General features: G+C 44.0%; 1 protein-coding gene across 7 annotated transcripts in view; it reads left to right on the top strand.

Annotated features, from left to right (window-relative positions):
• The window catches only part of Dph5 (diphthine methyl ester synthase), a 55210-nt gene that overhangs the window by 33348 nt on the left and 6691 nt on the right, over positions 1-15171 (top strand). For all 7 annotated transcript variants that reach the window (XM_076212080.1, XM_076212077.1, XM_076212081.1 and 4 more), the window contains exons 4-5: positions 1906-2077; positions 5882-6115. In XM_076212080.1, coding sequence (XP_076068195.1) covers positions 1906-2077; positions 5882-6115 — 406 coding nt within the window. The remainder of the gene's footprint in view (positions 1-1905; positions 2078-5881; positions 6116-15171) is intronic.

Here is a 15171-nt window from a genome sequence, read left to right as displayed (position 1 = left end):
AATCAACACTGACATTGGTTACTTTGTACAACCATGAAAAAAAAAAAAAATTAAACAGTTAAATCATTCAAATGGAAAAGAACCCAAAAGTTCTAGGCCTCACATTTGGTACTCATGACTTTCAGTCTACATATGAAGAACCTGGCTGCAAAATTGAACCAGAAAACAGATTGACATCCATTGCAAGCATTTTGGACAACAGAAACTCTGTGCAATCACATGCACACATCGTAACACAGACAAAGCTGCAGAAATAATCCAGCCTTACCTTGACACACTCAACACATGGTTCATCACAAACAGACTCAAAATAGCTCCAACCAAATCTACAGCAACACTTCTCACCAACTGGACAAAAGAACATAAATACATACCTCATCTCTACATCAACAACACTCTAATACCACACACACAAATACACCGAAAATTCTTGGTGTAACATACGATACATCCATGTCTTTCAAACAACACCTCACAAACATAAAAAACAAATGCACACCTAGACTTAACGCACTTAAGTCAATCACTGGAACAACATTTGGACAAAACAAAGAAACTAATATAACAATATACAAACAATGCATACGCTCAGTGATGAATTATGCGAGTCCTGCATGGGCTCCTAATCTCAGTGAGACACACCACAACACCCTTCAAATCATACAAAACAAAGCCCTAAAAACAATTACAGGCTGCACAAATACAACACCTACAGCCCATTTACACCATGAAACAAAAGTCCTCAAAGTCAAGGACCACCTCGACATGAGAGGCACACAAACACTTGCTGCAGCCACCACAAACACATCACACCCGCTACACTACATAGCAGAACACCCACACACACCAAGAAACATTAAAACTACACCCAAAGACCTTTATTACGCACAGATACTCTCTTCTCTTCCTCCACAACCACCAAATACCAGCCTCCGGAAACATATTCATAATCATATCACTCACCGCTCCATTAACACACTGAAAGACAACACACTGCTGCATGCCAGACCCCCTGATATCCACCCTTCTGAATCCTCTCTCCCATGAAAGGACAGAGTCCACTTGGCCAGACTGCGATGCGGTCACCACCCAGCACTTCTAAGCTACCAGAAGAGGCTGGACGACCGTGTTGTGAACAGCTGCCCAGGATGTAACACTTCACCCCATACCATACAACACATAATGGAAGACTGCATTATACACAATCATGCACGCAAACAACACAACATACACTCTATAAAGGATTTGTGGGAAAACCCAGTTTCGGCTGTGGCCTTCCTTGGGGAGACGGGACTGCTCGGACAGACAGTCTAGGGAACGACAACAACAACAACAACAACAGAAACTCTAAGAAGAATCTTCAGGCAATTCACAAGAACCAACCAGACCCTTGACTTCTCATAAGATAATATTTTGTTATGGACCAATAGTATAGTTCCATGGATGGGGAGGATTTATTCATAAATCCTTCCTCATCCTCATTCTCCTCCTCTTCCTCAGCCTACTTAACTTCTTTGGATTTCAGGACTTAGTGACTTAACCACTTCAGTATGATGACAACTACATAGGTGTTAGGAGGCATGAGTGGGTACACAAGGATGTTGGTGTCAGTGTCTTGATTATATATATATTTTCTGTAGTTGTACATGAGTTACCCCTGGATTCTGTGAATTGGTTTGATCATGTTTTCTGTGTTTATTATTACTCAAGAGTAAAAGAGAATGAGTAATGCAGCAGAGACTTTATAGTTTATAGTGCAAGTAGTCTGATGCATTATTTGTATGGCAGCTGATGCTGCACATAAGAATTTGACTCGTACTGAAGTGGTTAAGGCAACAATAGAATTCCTCAAACGGATCTTTTATTTACATTTTCGTAATGTTTTCTGTTGACAATCTCAAATAGGTGATCAACAATGCCTCTATAATGAATGCTGTCAGCTGCTGTGGACTTCAGCTCTACCACTACGGCGAAACTGTGTCCATTCCTTTTTGGCTTGATGGATGGGAACCAGAGAGTTTCATTGACAAGATAAACAAGAACTTAAAGAAAGGACTTCATACATTATGCCTCCTAGGTGAAGTGCAGTTTAATATCTTTGTTTGATTCTATAAGTGGCTACTTCCCTTTTAAGGGGAAAGGAGTCTTTGGTATATAGTTAGATTTTATAGGTGTTATTGTTGAGGATTTATGCCATTTCTATGTGTTTCTCAGTCGATGTACAAGCAAATTTATAATTGTAGAATTTTGAGATAACACCTCTATATACATACATATACCAAGGCTTTTTCCCCCTTACAAGGGAGGTAGCCAAAAAGGGAAAGGCATAAAATCATTTCCACCCATTCCATCCCTGAATACACTCCACACCCCTCCACCCTCCCTCTTATCTGAGCACCTCCTGGATGACAGGTCATCCCTGCACCTTGTCCACTGCCCTGGGTCAGAAGCAGTGTCACAAGACACAGCACATCCACAGCAAGGCCACTTCATTAAATTGGCGACCCCCCCCTCTCCGTCCCCTCATTGCATAAAAGGAGAGGACGGGGAGAAATCCCTTCGGGCTGCATCAAATTTTGCTCACACATTCTACCTCACCCCCATCCCCCGCCCATTCCACCTCATGCAATCACAACATCATCCATATACAACCATTCTCCATTCACCCCAGTCTTTTGTCCTCTCCCGTCCTTCCTCAACAGACATTCCCCTCTTCCCCAAAGGCCCCTTCACCCCATCCATTCACCTCATCCTAGGACGTCCCCTCATGTTCACTCCCTCCACATCTGCCTTCCATACCTCTTTTACTAGTCTTTCTTCACTCATTCTTTCTATGTGTCCAAACCATCCCAATAATCTTTCATCAACCCTATCTCCCAGCTCCTTTTCTACCCCTGTTCTCCTCCTCACCTCCTCATTTCTCACTCTATCTAGCCTAGTAACCCCCATCATACTTCTCAGACACCTCATCTCGAACACATTCAAACTCCTTCTCTCTTCTTCTCTTATGTTCCATGTTTCTGCCCCATACAGTGCTGTTGGTACAATCACTCCTTCATACAGTCTCCTCTTTGCATCCATTCCCAAATGTTTATTCCTCATTACACTCTTTAATCCACCAAGGCATTTACTCGCTTCTCTCAATCTACATTCTAACTCCACCTTCACTCCACCTTTCCCTGCCACATTTGCACCCAAGTATCTAAAACTATTCACTTCCTCCAGTCGCTCACCCTTAATGCTCACTTCCAGTCTACTGCCACTTTCACCCCTTGTACATCTCATCACCTTACTTTTAACCACATTTATCTTTAGCTTTCTTCTATCACATACTCTCCCAAACTCTGCCATCAACTTCCTCAATCCCTCCTCCGATCCTGCCACAAGCACAGTGTCGTCCGCAAACAACAGCTGGCTCACCTCCCACTTTTCTCCATTTTCTTTAACCATCTCCAATCCCTTGCCCACTACCCTTGCATTTACCTCTCGCACCACCCCATCCATGTATAAGTTGAACAGCCAGGGTGACATAACGCATCCTTGACGAAGTCCCACCTTTACCTCGAACCACTCACTCTCTCCATTTCCAATCCTGACACAAGCTCTACTACTCTCATAAAAACTCTTGACAGCTCCCAAAAGCTTTCCTCCTATCCTGTATATCTGCATAACCTCCCACAGTGCCTTTCTGTCTACCCTATCATAAGCCTTTTCCAGATCCATAGAAGCCCAAAAAACATCCTTCCCCTTTCCTATAGCTTTCTCACATATCTGTCTTACCACAAAGATCTGATCTACACAACCTCTACCTGTCCTAAATCCACACTGTTCCTCACCAATTACTCCTTCTGTTCCTCTCCTAATCCTCTATATACCAAGGGCTTTTTCCCCCTTATAAGAGAGGTACCCAAGTCAACAGGCCCATATCAACTCCCACCAATCCCACTCCTATCCACCACCCTTGTTTCCCTCTCATCTTAGCTCCTTGTGGATGAAGGGTCATCCCCGTCTCCTGTCCACTGCCTTGGGTCAGAAGGAATGTAGCAAGACAGAGCACATCCACAGCAAGATTGTTTCACTTAATTGGTGACCCCTCTTGCATAAAATAGAGAAGACAGGGAGAGATCCCTTTGGGCTGTGTCAAAATATCATTCATACATAACCACTCCCTACTTCACCCCCTCCCTTCCTTGCATCACAGTATCATCTATACACAGCCATTCTCCGCTGATCCCTATCTCCTGCCTTCTCCCTTCCTTGATCGACAGACATTCCCTTCTTGCTCAAAGCCCCTTTCACCCCATCCATCTATTTCATCCTTGGTCATACCCTCAAGTTCACTACATTCACCTCTGCCTTCCACACATCTTTTACTAATCATTTGTCACTCATTCTTTCCATATATGCAAACCATCCCAATAGTCTTTCATCAGCCCTATCTACCATCTTTTCCACTTCCACTCTCCTCCTCACCTTTTTGTTTTTCTTGCTCTGTCCAACCTTGTAACCCAGACTATACTTCTCAGACATTTCATCTCAAACATTTAAACTTCTCTCTGCCACTCTTGAATTCCAAATCTCCACCCCCACACAGTGTCATTGGTACAATCACCCCTTTGTATATTTCCTGTTTGCATCCATTCCCAGATCCCTATTCCTCATGACACTTTTTAATCCTCCAAGGCATTTACTTACTTCTCTCAATCTGCATTTTACCTCCACTCCCCCCTTTCATGCCACATATGACCCCAAATAGTTAAAACTATCCACTTCCTCCAGCCTCTCTCCTTTAAGACTTACTTCCAACTCTCTGCCATCCACTCCCCTTGTACATCTCATCACCTTCATTTTATCCACATTTACCTTCAACTTTCTCCTATCACATACCGTCCCAAACTCCGTCACTAACTGCCTTAATCTCCTCTCAGTCCCTGCCGCAAGTGCAGTATTGTTAGCAAATGACAACTGGTTCACCTCCCACTTCTCTCTATTTTCTTTAACCATCTCTAGTCCTCTGCCCATTACCCTTGCATTTACCTCTAGCACCCCTTATTCATGTATAAATTGAACACCCATGATGACATGACACATCCCTGGTGAAGTCCCACCTTTACCTCAAACCAACCACTCTCTCCATTCCCAATTCTAACACAGGCTTTACTACTCTAATAAAAGGATGGTGGTTAGGAATAGAATGGGGGGAAGAAGCCCTTGGTATGTAAATACAGGGTTAATTAGAATAATGTTCTTATAGTTTGATTTCTTCAGCTTGAGGGATGTCCCACAACTGAATTGAATTGTATGGCAATAGCTAGAACAGAGTTGTTACTTGTGGAGGAGGCCGACATGGCAGTAGCTTGAAACCTTCTAGCGAGTTGGACCAAGAGCATGGTTCATTAAATTTCCACACATCAAAGTCCTTTGTAAGGGACACTGTCCTAGCCTTCTGATAGGGGGAAGTTGACAACATTAACCCCTTCCATACGGTGCCGCACACGTAGGCGTCATGGACTTAGATCTCGGTGGCAGCAGCCAATGCCAGCCGTACGACGTGTCGTAATAATAATCGCATCATAAAATATAGTCACCGCTTATATCGATCGTTCTCTCTTTACCCGTGAATTTTGATAACCATAGAAAATGCGATTACAAAAGAATTAGAAAGAATGTCATTATGGAGGGGCGACTACAATAAATATAATCAAGACGCCGATATGGCAGCCTCGCGAATACACTCGCTCCCCATGACGCCTACGTGTGCGGCCCCGTATTGAAGGGGTTAAACTGAATCAATCATCAATCAATTAGCTAGGACATTAGCAATGAATTGTATTATTTCGTTGAAAGAGAAGTGTGTTAATGAGGTATTTTTTTTCTACAGATATCAAGGTTAAGGAGCAAAGCCTGGAGAACATGCTCCGTGGGCGGAAGATATACGAACCGCCTCGGTTCATGAGAGTTAATCAAGCGGCACAACAGCTCCTGGCTATCATTGAAAGGAGAAAATCCAGATCAAGTGAGACTGATGAGGGATGCCTCAGCCCTTCTTCTAAATGTGTTGGTGTGGTACGTGTGGGCACAGAAACACAGAATATTGTTAGTGGCACATTGAAAGGTATGGTACAAGTTGTTTAATTATTAATTTGTTGTTGTTTTTAATGATGATAATTGGTGACCAACACCAGAAATCTGTGACTTGTTGATATACTTTACTTATGAACATGTGACCATATGCTCTCTTTACCATTTCCTGTCTACCTGACTTGCCTCCCCACATTCTTTTTCACTTCCAAAACATTATTTTATTTGTTTATGTATATTGTGTATAGATAGACATATCAGCTGGAGATATTGGTAACCAATCACAGATAAATATATTTGTATATCTTAATGAAGTGGCCTTGCTGTGGATGTGTTGTGCCTTGCGGCACTGCCTCTGACCCAGGGCAGTGGACAAGGTGCAGGGGTGACCCGTCATCCGGGAGGTGCTAAGATAAGAGGGAGGGTGGAGGGGAGTGGAGTGTATTTAGGGATGGAATGGGTGGGATTGATTTTATACCTTTTTCTTATTGGGTAGCTCCCTTGCAAGGGGGAGAATGCCTTGGTATATGTATGTATATCTTTTTACCTCCTAAGAGCAGTAGACCTAGGTGAACCATACCATCACAAATTTATATATACATACATATACCAAGGCTTTTTCCCCCTTACATGGGGGGTAGCCAAAAAGAAAAAGGCATAGAAACCACTCCCACCCATTCCATTCCCTACATATTCCACTCCCCTCCCTCCCTCTTATCTTGGCACCTCCTGGATGACGGGTCATCCCTGCATCCTGTCCACTGCCCTGGGTCAGAAGCAGTGTCTCAAGACACAGCACATCCACAGCAAGGCCGCTTCATGAATTTGGCGACCCCCCTCTCTGTCCCCTCATGCAGAAAAGGAGAAGATGGGGAGAAATCCCTTCATGCTGCGTCAAATTTTTGCTCATACATACTTCCTCACCCCCCATCCCCCACCCTCCTCCTCATGCATCACAGCATCAGCCATACACAACCCTTCTCCATTCACCCCTTTCTTTTGTCCTCTCCCGTCCTTCCACAACAGACATTCCTGTCTTTTGTAATGCTCCTTTCACCCCATCCATCTCATCCTAGGATACCCCCTCATATTCACTCCTTCCACCTCTGCCTTCCACACTTCTTTTACTAATCTTTTTTCACTCATTCTTTCCATGTGTCCAAACCATCCTAATACTCTTTCATCAACCCTATCTCCCAGCTCCCTTTCCATCCCTGTTCTCCTCCTCACCTCATTTCTCACTCTATCTAGCCTAGTAACCCCTATCATACTTCTCAGACATTTCATTTCAAACACATTCAAACTCCTCTCTTCCTCTCTTATGTTCCATGTTTCTTCCCTGTACAGTGCTGTTGGCACAATCACTTCTTCATATAACCTCCTCTTAGCATCCATTCCCAGATGTCTTATTTCTCATTACACTTTTCAACCTCTTCCATACAGTGCCCCCTACGTAGGCGACGTGAGGAGCAAGTGGATACACGAGGCTGCCATATCGGCCTCTTGATTATATTTATTGTAGTTGCCCATGTGTAATGATATACTCTCTAAACTGTCTTCATCACATTTTCTATGGTTATCAAAATTCATGGGTGAAAGAGAGAACGATGGATATAAGCGGTGACTATTTTTTATGATGCGAGTATTATGACGAAACATTGTAAGTCTGGCAGCTAATGCTGCCCGTGAGATTTTGGCCCTGAGTGAAGTGCTTAATCCACGAAGGCATTTACTTGCTTCTCTCAATCTACACTCTACCTCCACCTCAACTCCTCCCTTTCCTGCCACATTTGCACCCAAGTATCTAAAACTATCCACTTCAGTCTCTCACCCTTAATGCTCATTTCCAGCCTGCTAACACTCTCTCCCCTTGTACATCTCATCACCTTACTTTTGCCCTAATTTATCTTCAACTTCCTTCTTTCATACACCTCAAACTCTGTCACTAACATCCTCAATCCCTCCTCTGATCCTGCTACAAGCACAATGTCATCAGCAAACAACAACTGGCTTATTTCCCACTTCTCCATTTTCTTCAACCATCTCCAACCCTAGGATGAGGTGGATGGATGGGGTGAAGGGGGCTTTGGCGAAGAGGGGAATGTCTGTTGAGGAAGGACGGGAGAGGACAGAAGACGGGTGAATGGAGAATGGTTGTATATGGATGATGTTGTGATGCATGAGGTGGAATGGGCAGGGGGATGGGGGGTGAGGTAGTATGTGTGAGCAAAATTTGATGCAGCCCGAAGGGATTTCTCCCCATCTTCTCCTTTTATGCTTGGGGCAGCGGAGAGGGGGGGTCGCTGATTTAATGAAGCGGCCTTGCTGTGGATGTGCTGTGTCTTGCGACACTGTTTCTGACCCAGGGCAGTGGACAAGGTGCAGGGATGACCCGTCGTCCAAGAGGTGCTAAAATAAGAGGGAGGGTGGAGGGGTGTGGAGTGTATTCAGGGATGGAATGGGTGGGAATGATTTTGTGCCTTTTCCTTTTTGGCTACCTCCCTTGTAAGGGGGAAAAAGCCTTGGTATATGTATGTATGTATCTCCCAGCCCTGACCCACTACCCTTGCATTTGCCTCTTGCACCACTCCATCCATGTATAAATTGAACAGCCAGGGCAACATAACACATCCCTGACGAAGTCCCACCTTTACCTCAAACCATTCACTCTCTCCATTTCTAATCCTAACACAAGCTCTACTACTCTTGTAAAAACTCTTGACTGCTCTTAACAGCTTTCCTCCTATCTCATATATCTGCAGTACCTCCCACAGTGCCTTCCTGTCTACCCTGTCATAAGCCTTTTCCAGATCCATAAAAGCCCCAAAAACATCCTTACTTTTTCCTCTAGCTTTCTCACATATCTGTTTTACCACAAAAATCTGATCTACACAAACCCTACCTGTCATAAAACCACACTGTTCTTCACCAATTAATCTCTCTGTTTCTCTCCTAATCCTCTCAATCAAGACTCTCCCATAAGCCTTCCCAACTACACTCAACAAGCTGATCCCTCTGGAACTACTCACACTTGTCCCCCTTTCCCTTGTAAAGCGGAATAATACTGGCAGTTCTCCGGCACTCTACCCTCTCTTAACCCCTTCCATACGGTGATGCCTGTGTAGGTGTCATGAGGAGCAAGTGGGTATATGAGGATGCCGACGTTGGCGTCTTGATTATATTTATTGTAATCGTCTCTGCGTGACCCACATACTCTGTAAACTGGCTTCATCATATTTTCTATGGTTATCAAAATTCACGGGTGAAAGAGAATGAGCGATAGAGCAGTGACTATTTTTTATAATGCAAGTATTATGACACAACATCGCACGTCTGGCAACTAATGCTGCCAGACTTGCGATGTGACCCGTAATGAAGGGGTTAAACAAATATTAAATAACCTCACCAGCCACATACACCAAGGCTTTTTCCCCCTTACAAGGGAGGTAGCCAAAAAGAAAAAGGCATAAAATCATTCCCACCCATTCCATCCCTGAATACCCTCCACCCTCCCTCTTATCTTAGCACCTCCTGGATGAAAGGTCATCCCTGCACCTTGTCCACTGCCCTGGGTCAGAGGCAGTGTCACAAGACACAGCACATCCACAGCAAGGCTGCTTCATCAAATCGGCGACCCCCCCCTCTCCGTCACCCCATGCATAAAAGGAGAAGACGGGGAGAAATCCCCTCGGGTTGCGTCAAATTTTGATCACGCATACTACCTCACTCCCATCCCCCCACCCATTCCACCTCATGCATCACATCATCCATATACAACCATTCTCCATTCACCTGTCTTCTGTCCTCTCCCATCCTTCACCCCATCCATCCACCTCATCCTAGGATGTCCCCTCATGTTCACTCCCTCCACATCTGCCTTCCATACCTCTTTTACTAGTCTTTCTTCACTCATTCTTTCCATGTGTCCAAACCATCCTAATACTCTTTCATCAACCCTATCTCCCAACTCCCTTTCCACCCCAGTTCTCAACCTCACCAGCCAGTCCACCATAACTGTACCTCCTTTCTTCAGACATTCTGCATGGCATCCATCCAACTCAGGTGCCTGACCTGCTCTCATCATCTTAACAGCTGCTTTCACTTCATCTTTCACTATTTCTCTTCCATTTTCCTCACTCATCACTCATTTTCTTAGAGCTTCCCACTGCAACTACCTTTCCCTCCCTATCTTCCTTCACATTTAGCAATTCTCTAAAATACTCTGCCCACCTTCCTCTCACTGCCTTCTCTTCCATTATCATCTCTCCATCTGCACCTTTTACCTTTTCTTCTCTACTTGATTCGCCTCCTCTTCCTCTTTTAATTTCCTTCCAAAACATCTTTTTATTACTTTCAAAATTTTCTGTCATACTCTTTCCCCATTTCACATCTGCTCTCCTCTTTGCTTCCTTTATCTTATGCTTAACTTCCTTTCTCTTTACTTTGTACCTCTCATACAATTCCCTCGTCTTAATTTGTAGCCAATCTATGAATGCCTGCTTCTCTTTTACACCCTTCTTTGCTTCCTCATCCCACCACTCACTACCCTTCCTTCTATTTCCTCCCGCTCTCCTTGTTCCACACACCATCTTTGCACACCTTATGACTCCCTCCTTGAACCATCCCCATTCCTCCTCCACTCCTAGTTCTACTCTATCCTTTACTCTCTCCCACGCCTCTCAACTTCTTCTTATACTCATTCTCCTTTTTTTCCTCATTTAAGCAGTTCACTCTAAGTACCTCCCTACCTTCTGCCCTTTTCCTCTTTCTCCACCTATTCTCCACTCTCAATTACCTACCACCAGGAAATGATCTGATATTCCCCCACTCTCTCCCCTTAGAACATGTACATCCTTAACTCTTCCTACCATACTCCTGGTCATCACTATATAGTCCATTAATGCTCTATCTGCCACCCTCTCCCATGTGTACTTATGCTTGACTTTCTTCTTAAACACTGTATTTACTATCATCAACTCTCTTTCAAGACACATCTACATCAATTCTCCACTACGATTTTTACCTGGAACTCCATACTTCCCAATCACTCCATCAATTGGTTCATTTCCTACCCTAGCATTTAGGTCTCCCAGTACAACTACATTGACATTTCTCCCTAATCCCTCTATGCACTCATTTATATCTACCTAAAAAGCCTCCCTTTCCTCTACACTCTTTTCACTACCAGGTCCATACGCACTTACAAAAACCCACATCTCCTTTCCCAGCAAAACTAGTAACACGGAAGGAAATAATGGACCAAATAAAGAACCTTGATGTTAGGAAATTGCATGGGCTGGATGGAATCACAAACTGGATATTAAAAGAATGTAAAGAACTAATAGATAAAATATATAACATAATAAGTTGCTCATTCAAAGAAGGAAAAATACCAGAAGAGTGGAAAATGCTGATATTGTACCAACATATAAAGAAGTAAACAAGGAAGACCCAACAAATTATAAACCAGTTTCCCTTACAAGCATGGTAACCAAAATTTGTGGGAAAAAAAAGAAAGAAAAAAAAATTGCTAAAACATCTGGAGAACAATATACTAAATCTGAACCAATTTGGATTTAGACAGGGAAGATCGTGTGCCACATATTTGATAAATTTCTGCTCAAGACTACTAGATATGATACAGGAAAGGGACGTATGGGCTGATTGTGCTTTCCTAGATCTACTAAAAGCTTTTGACAAAGTCCCACACAAAAAACTATTAAGAAAACTGGAAACCATTGGAGGGATACAAAGTAAACTACTGAAATGGATGGAGGACTTTCTCCATGGAAGAAAAATGAGAGTAGTACTCAGAGATCAAAGTTCTACTTGGGAAGAGGTGAATAGTGGAGTTCCACAAAAATCAGTATTGGCTCCAATAATGTTTGCTATTTATGTGAATGACATGGATGAGGTTGTGGAATGTTATATGAGCTTTGCAAACGCTGCAAAATTGTTAAAGAGAGTACTGAAATGGACTGTGACTCACTACAGAGAGATCTGAACAGGGTCTGGGAATGGAGTCAGAAGTGGGAAGTGAAATTTAGCATAATGGAATTTGGGAAAAAAAAAAAAAAGGAAGGAAGGATATCAGGACAATATTAAAATGGGTGAAAAGGAAGTAAAGAAAGTGGGATCTGAAAAAGACCTGGAAGTGATCACAAAAGATATGTTCCCTGACAAACATAAACAAAATTGCCAGCAAAACCTATAACTTGCTAAGATCAATAAAAGTGGCTTTTATTTGGATGAAGAAATGGTAAAGAAAATACTAGTCACAATGATAAGGCCTAAATTGGAGTATGCAGTGACACTGTGGTCACCCAGTACTAAAAAGAATGTAAGGAAGATTGAGAGAATCCAGAGAGCAACTACGAAGATGGCTCCAACTCTATCAAAACTGTCATATGAAAAAATATTGTCAAAATTAGAATTACCATATTTTTCGGACCATAAGGCGCTTCGTACCATAAGGCGCACCCGTAATTTGCTATTCCCCGTCCTTACATAAGGCGCACCTGGTTAGGTAGGTCAAACACCACCAGAGGCGCCACCGTCGATGACGAGCACAATAGCGCGTCATTTTATGCGCACGCCATGCAAACGGCCAAATTTACATACCGCGGGAAATTTCATTCATACAAATGTTATGCGAGTGTATTTACTACGATCGTAGTAAATTTCAAACAATAACATCATCAGTTACATGTCGGTACATAAAAACATAAGATAAACATGGCGGCTTGCATTCAGCAGTAAATCAAAAATTGGTTTATGTTTCAGTGTAAAAAATGAGCTAAATAAATTCAGTGTATTGGCAACTGACCAAAATGAACGAAAACTGCTAGTCTCGCGGATTCTTCTAATACCAAAATAAAGGCAGCGTGTTACGGAAGAGCTGAGAAATCAGTGGTACCAATTTTTTTTTTTTTTTTCTATCGGGTCGGATTATCGGATAACAACATCAGGTCCATCCCGCCATCTTATCTATGATCACTGGTGGTATGAATCAAACTTCACTCTTTTAAGTTTCTTACTATTATGTTATTACAGTTGAATTATTTGAACTATTTTCTTTAAAATGTGTGATTTTCATGTAATATGATCAAAGAGAAGTTACGTTTTTATCCTCCGTAATATTACGGACCACAGCTACGATTCGTCCTGCCCGCTATGATCATTGGTGGTATGGATCAAGCTACACTATTAAGTTTGTTACTGTTGTGTTATTAGTGTAATAGATTGCATATAGTTGAATTATTCAAACTATTTTCTTTAAATTGTGTGATTTTCATGTAATTTGACGGTATTCGTAGCTGTGGTGGGTAATTTTACAGAGGATAAAAACGTAATTCTTTGATTAAATTACATGGAAATCACACATTCTAAAGAAAATAGGTCAAATAATGCAACCATATGCTAAATTCTTATATAAAATTGTGCCTGTCAGTAAAAACCGTTTCTTGCACTGAAGCCACACATAAGGCGCACCGCACGATAAGGCGCACCACCCGATTTTAAGGATTTTGCCCGCGCCTTATGGTCCGAAAAATACGGTAACTCTGGAACAAAGAAGAGAAAGGTGACTTGTTGACCATTGACAGAATTATGAGAGGTATGGAAATCCTTGATAGAGAATGTGGGACGTCCCCTTGGATAAGGAGAGGCCGTATGCAGTGATTCCTTGGTTTATTGGGTATAAAGTTATTAAATGCTGGGTCGTGTAGAGAACAATGACCCTCTACCACGCATGTGCGCCCACTAACTGAAGCACACGCAGGTGCAGAGCAGAACAGACTCGCCATGGAGTATACACATATACATGGAGTAATGGAAGTGGAAACACTGCGAGCACATATATACAGTAATGGAATTATACTATCCTACATCTCCTACAGCCTCCCCCCTTAACGCTCATAGCACTAGGTGTCTTGAGCGTGATGTTTGTCTCTAAGGCGTGCTGACCGACGGGGCAGGTCAGGCGTTGGAGGCTGTACTCCCAATTGGGTGGCCTCCATGGGCGTCATGTCCACGGGCGGGGGCAGGGATGGGCGAAGGAAACGACGGTTCCTCCACCAGGTCCAACCACTGGGTAACCTGATCAAGTAGTCCCTGGACCTTCCAACATCCATGATGGTGCCAACTTGTCCCATCGCTTAGTAGTCAGGTCCTGGATACGGACTACGTCGCCGCGCTGGAGTGATGGGAGTGGTCGGGCGTGGGCATCGTAACGGGCCGTATCGTTGCACAAGCGAGCCGCAGCTCGACGATCACAACTCTCGTCTCTGGCCTGCCACTGTTTCTGAAAGGCCTTGGCGTGCGCTGGGGCGCAGGAGCGAAGAGGGTGACCGTAAAGAGTCTGCGCCGGAGATCGACTGGTATGGTTCGGGGTGTTGCGAAGCTCGAGAAGACCCCTGTCGAACGCCTCACAGTCCAAGTTGCCGGACGGAGCCACCTTCTGGATAAGGTACTTAACCGCCTTCATGGCCGACTCTGCGTGTCCGTTCGACTGCGGATAATGGGGCGTTGACATGTGGCGAACTCCCCAACGCTCGAGGAAAGCGGCGAATTCACTGCTGGCGAACTGCGGGCCGCTGTCCGTACACAAGCGAACTGGGACACCGAGGTCGCGAAATAGCTGCCTGAAGTGACGAATGGTCGCTGAAGTGGTCGTGTTGGAGCCGCATGATACCACGACGGGCCAGCCAGACAATCAGTCAGCGAACATGAGGAAGGACTTCCCTGTGATGGAGAAGAAGTCAGCTGACACTGACTCGAATGGCCTGGTAGGGTGGTCATCACAGCAGTAGGCCACTTGTTGCTGGCTTGGTTGCAGAACTTGACACGGCTCACAAGCACGGACCGTGTTCACGATGTCTGTGGCGATGCCGGGCCAGTGCACTGCTTGACGGGCACGACGTTTTGTAGCCTCGGCTCCACGATGGCTATCATGCAAGCGGGCCAGGACTTGACGGCAAAGAGCGGCCGTAACGACTACTCTGGCTCCGTACAGAACGAGGTCCTCCTTGCAATACAGGTCCTCTCGCACTTTCCAGTACGGACGTAGAGTGATAGGCAGTTGCTTAGGAA

This window comes from Oratosquilla oratoria, chromosome 29 (genome assembly GCF_046742065.1).
Source record: "Oratosquilla oratoria isolate Oo_2021 chromosome 29, ASM4674206v1, whole genome shotgun sequence".
NCBI classification, from domain to species: Eukaryota; Metazoa; Arthropoda; class Malacostraca; order Stomatopoda; family Squillidae; genus Oratosquilla; species Oratosquilla oratoria.
Note: the sequence above shows the minus strand (reverse complement) of the source record. Positions and strands in the feature narration are given on the sequence as shown.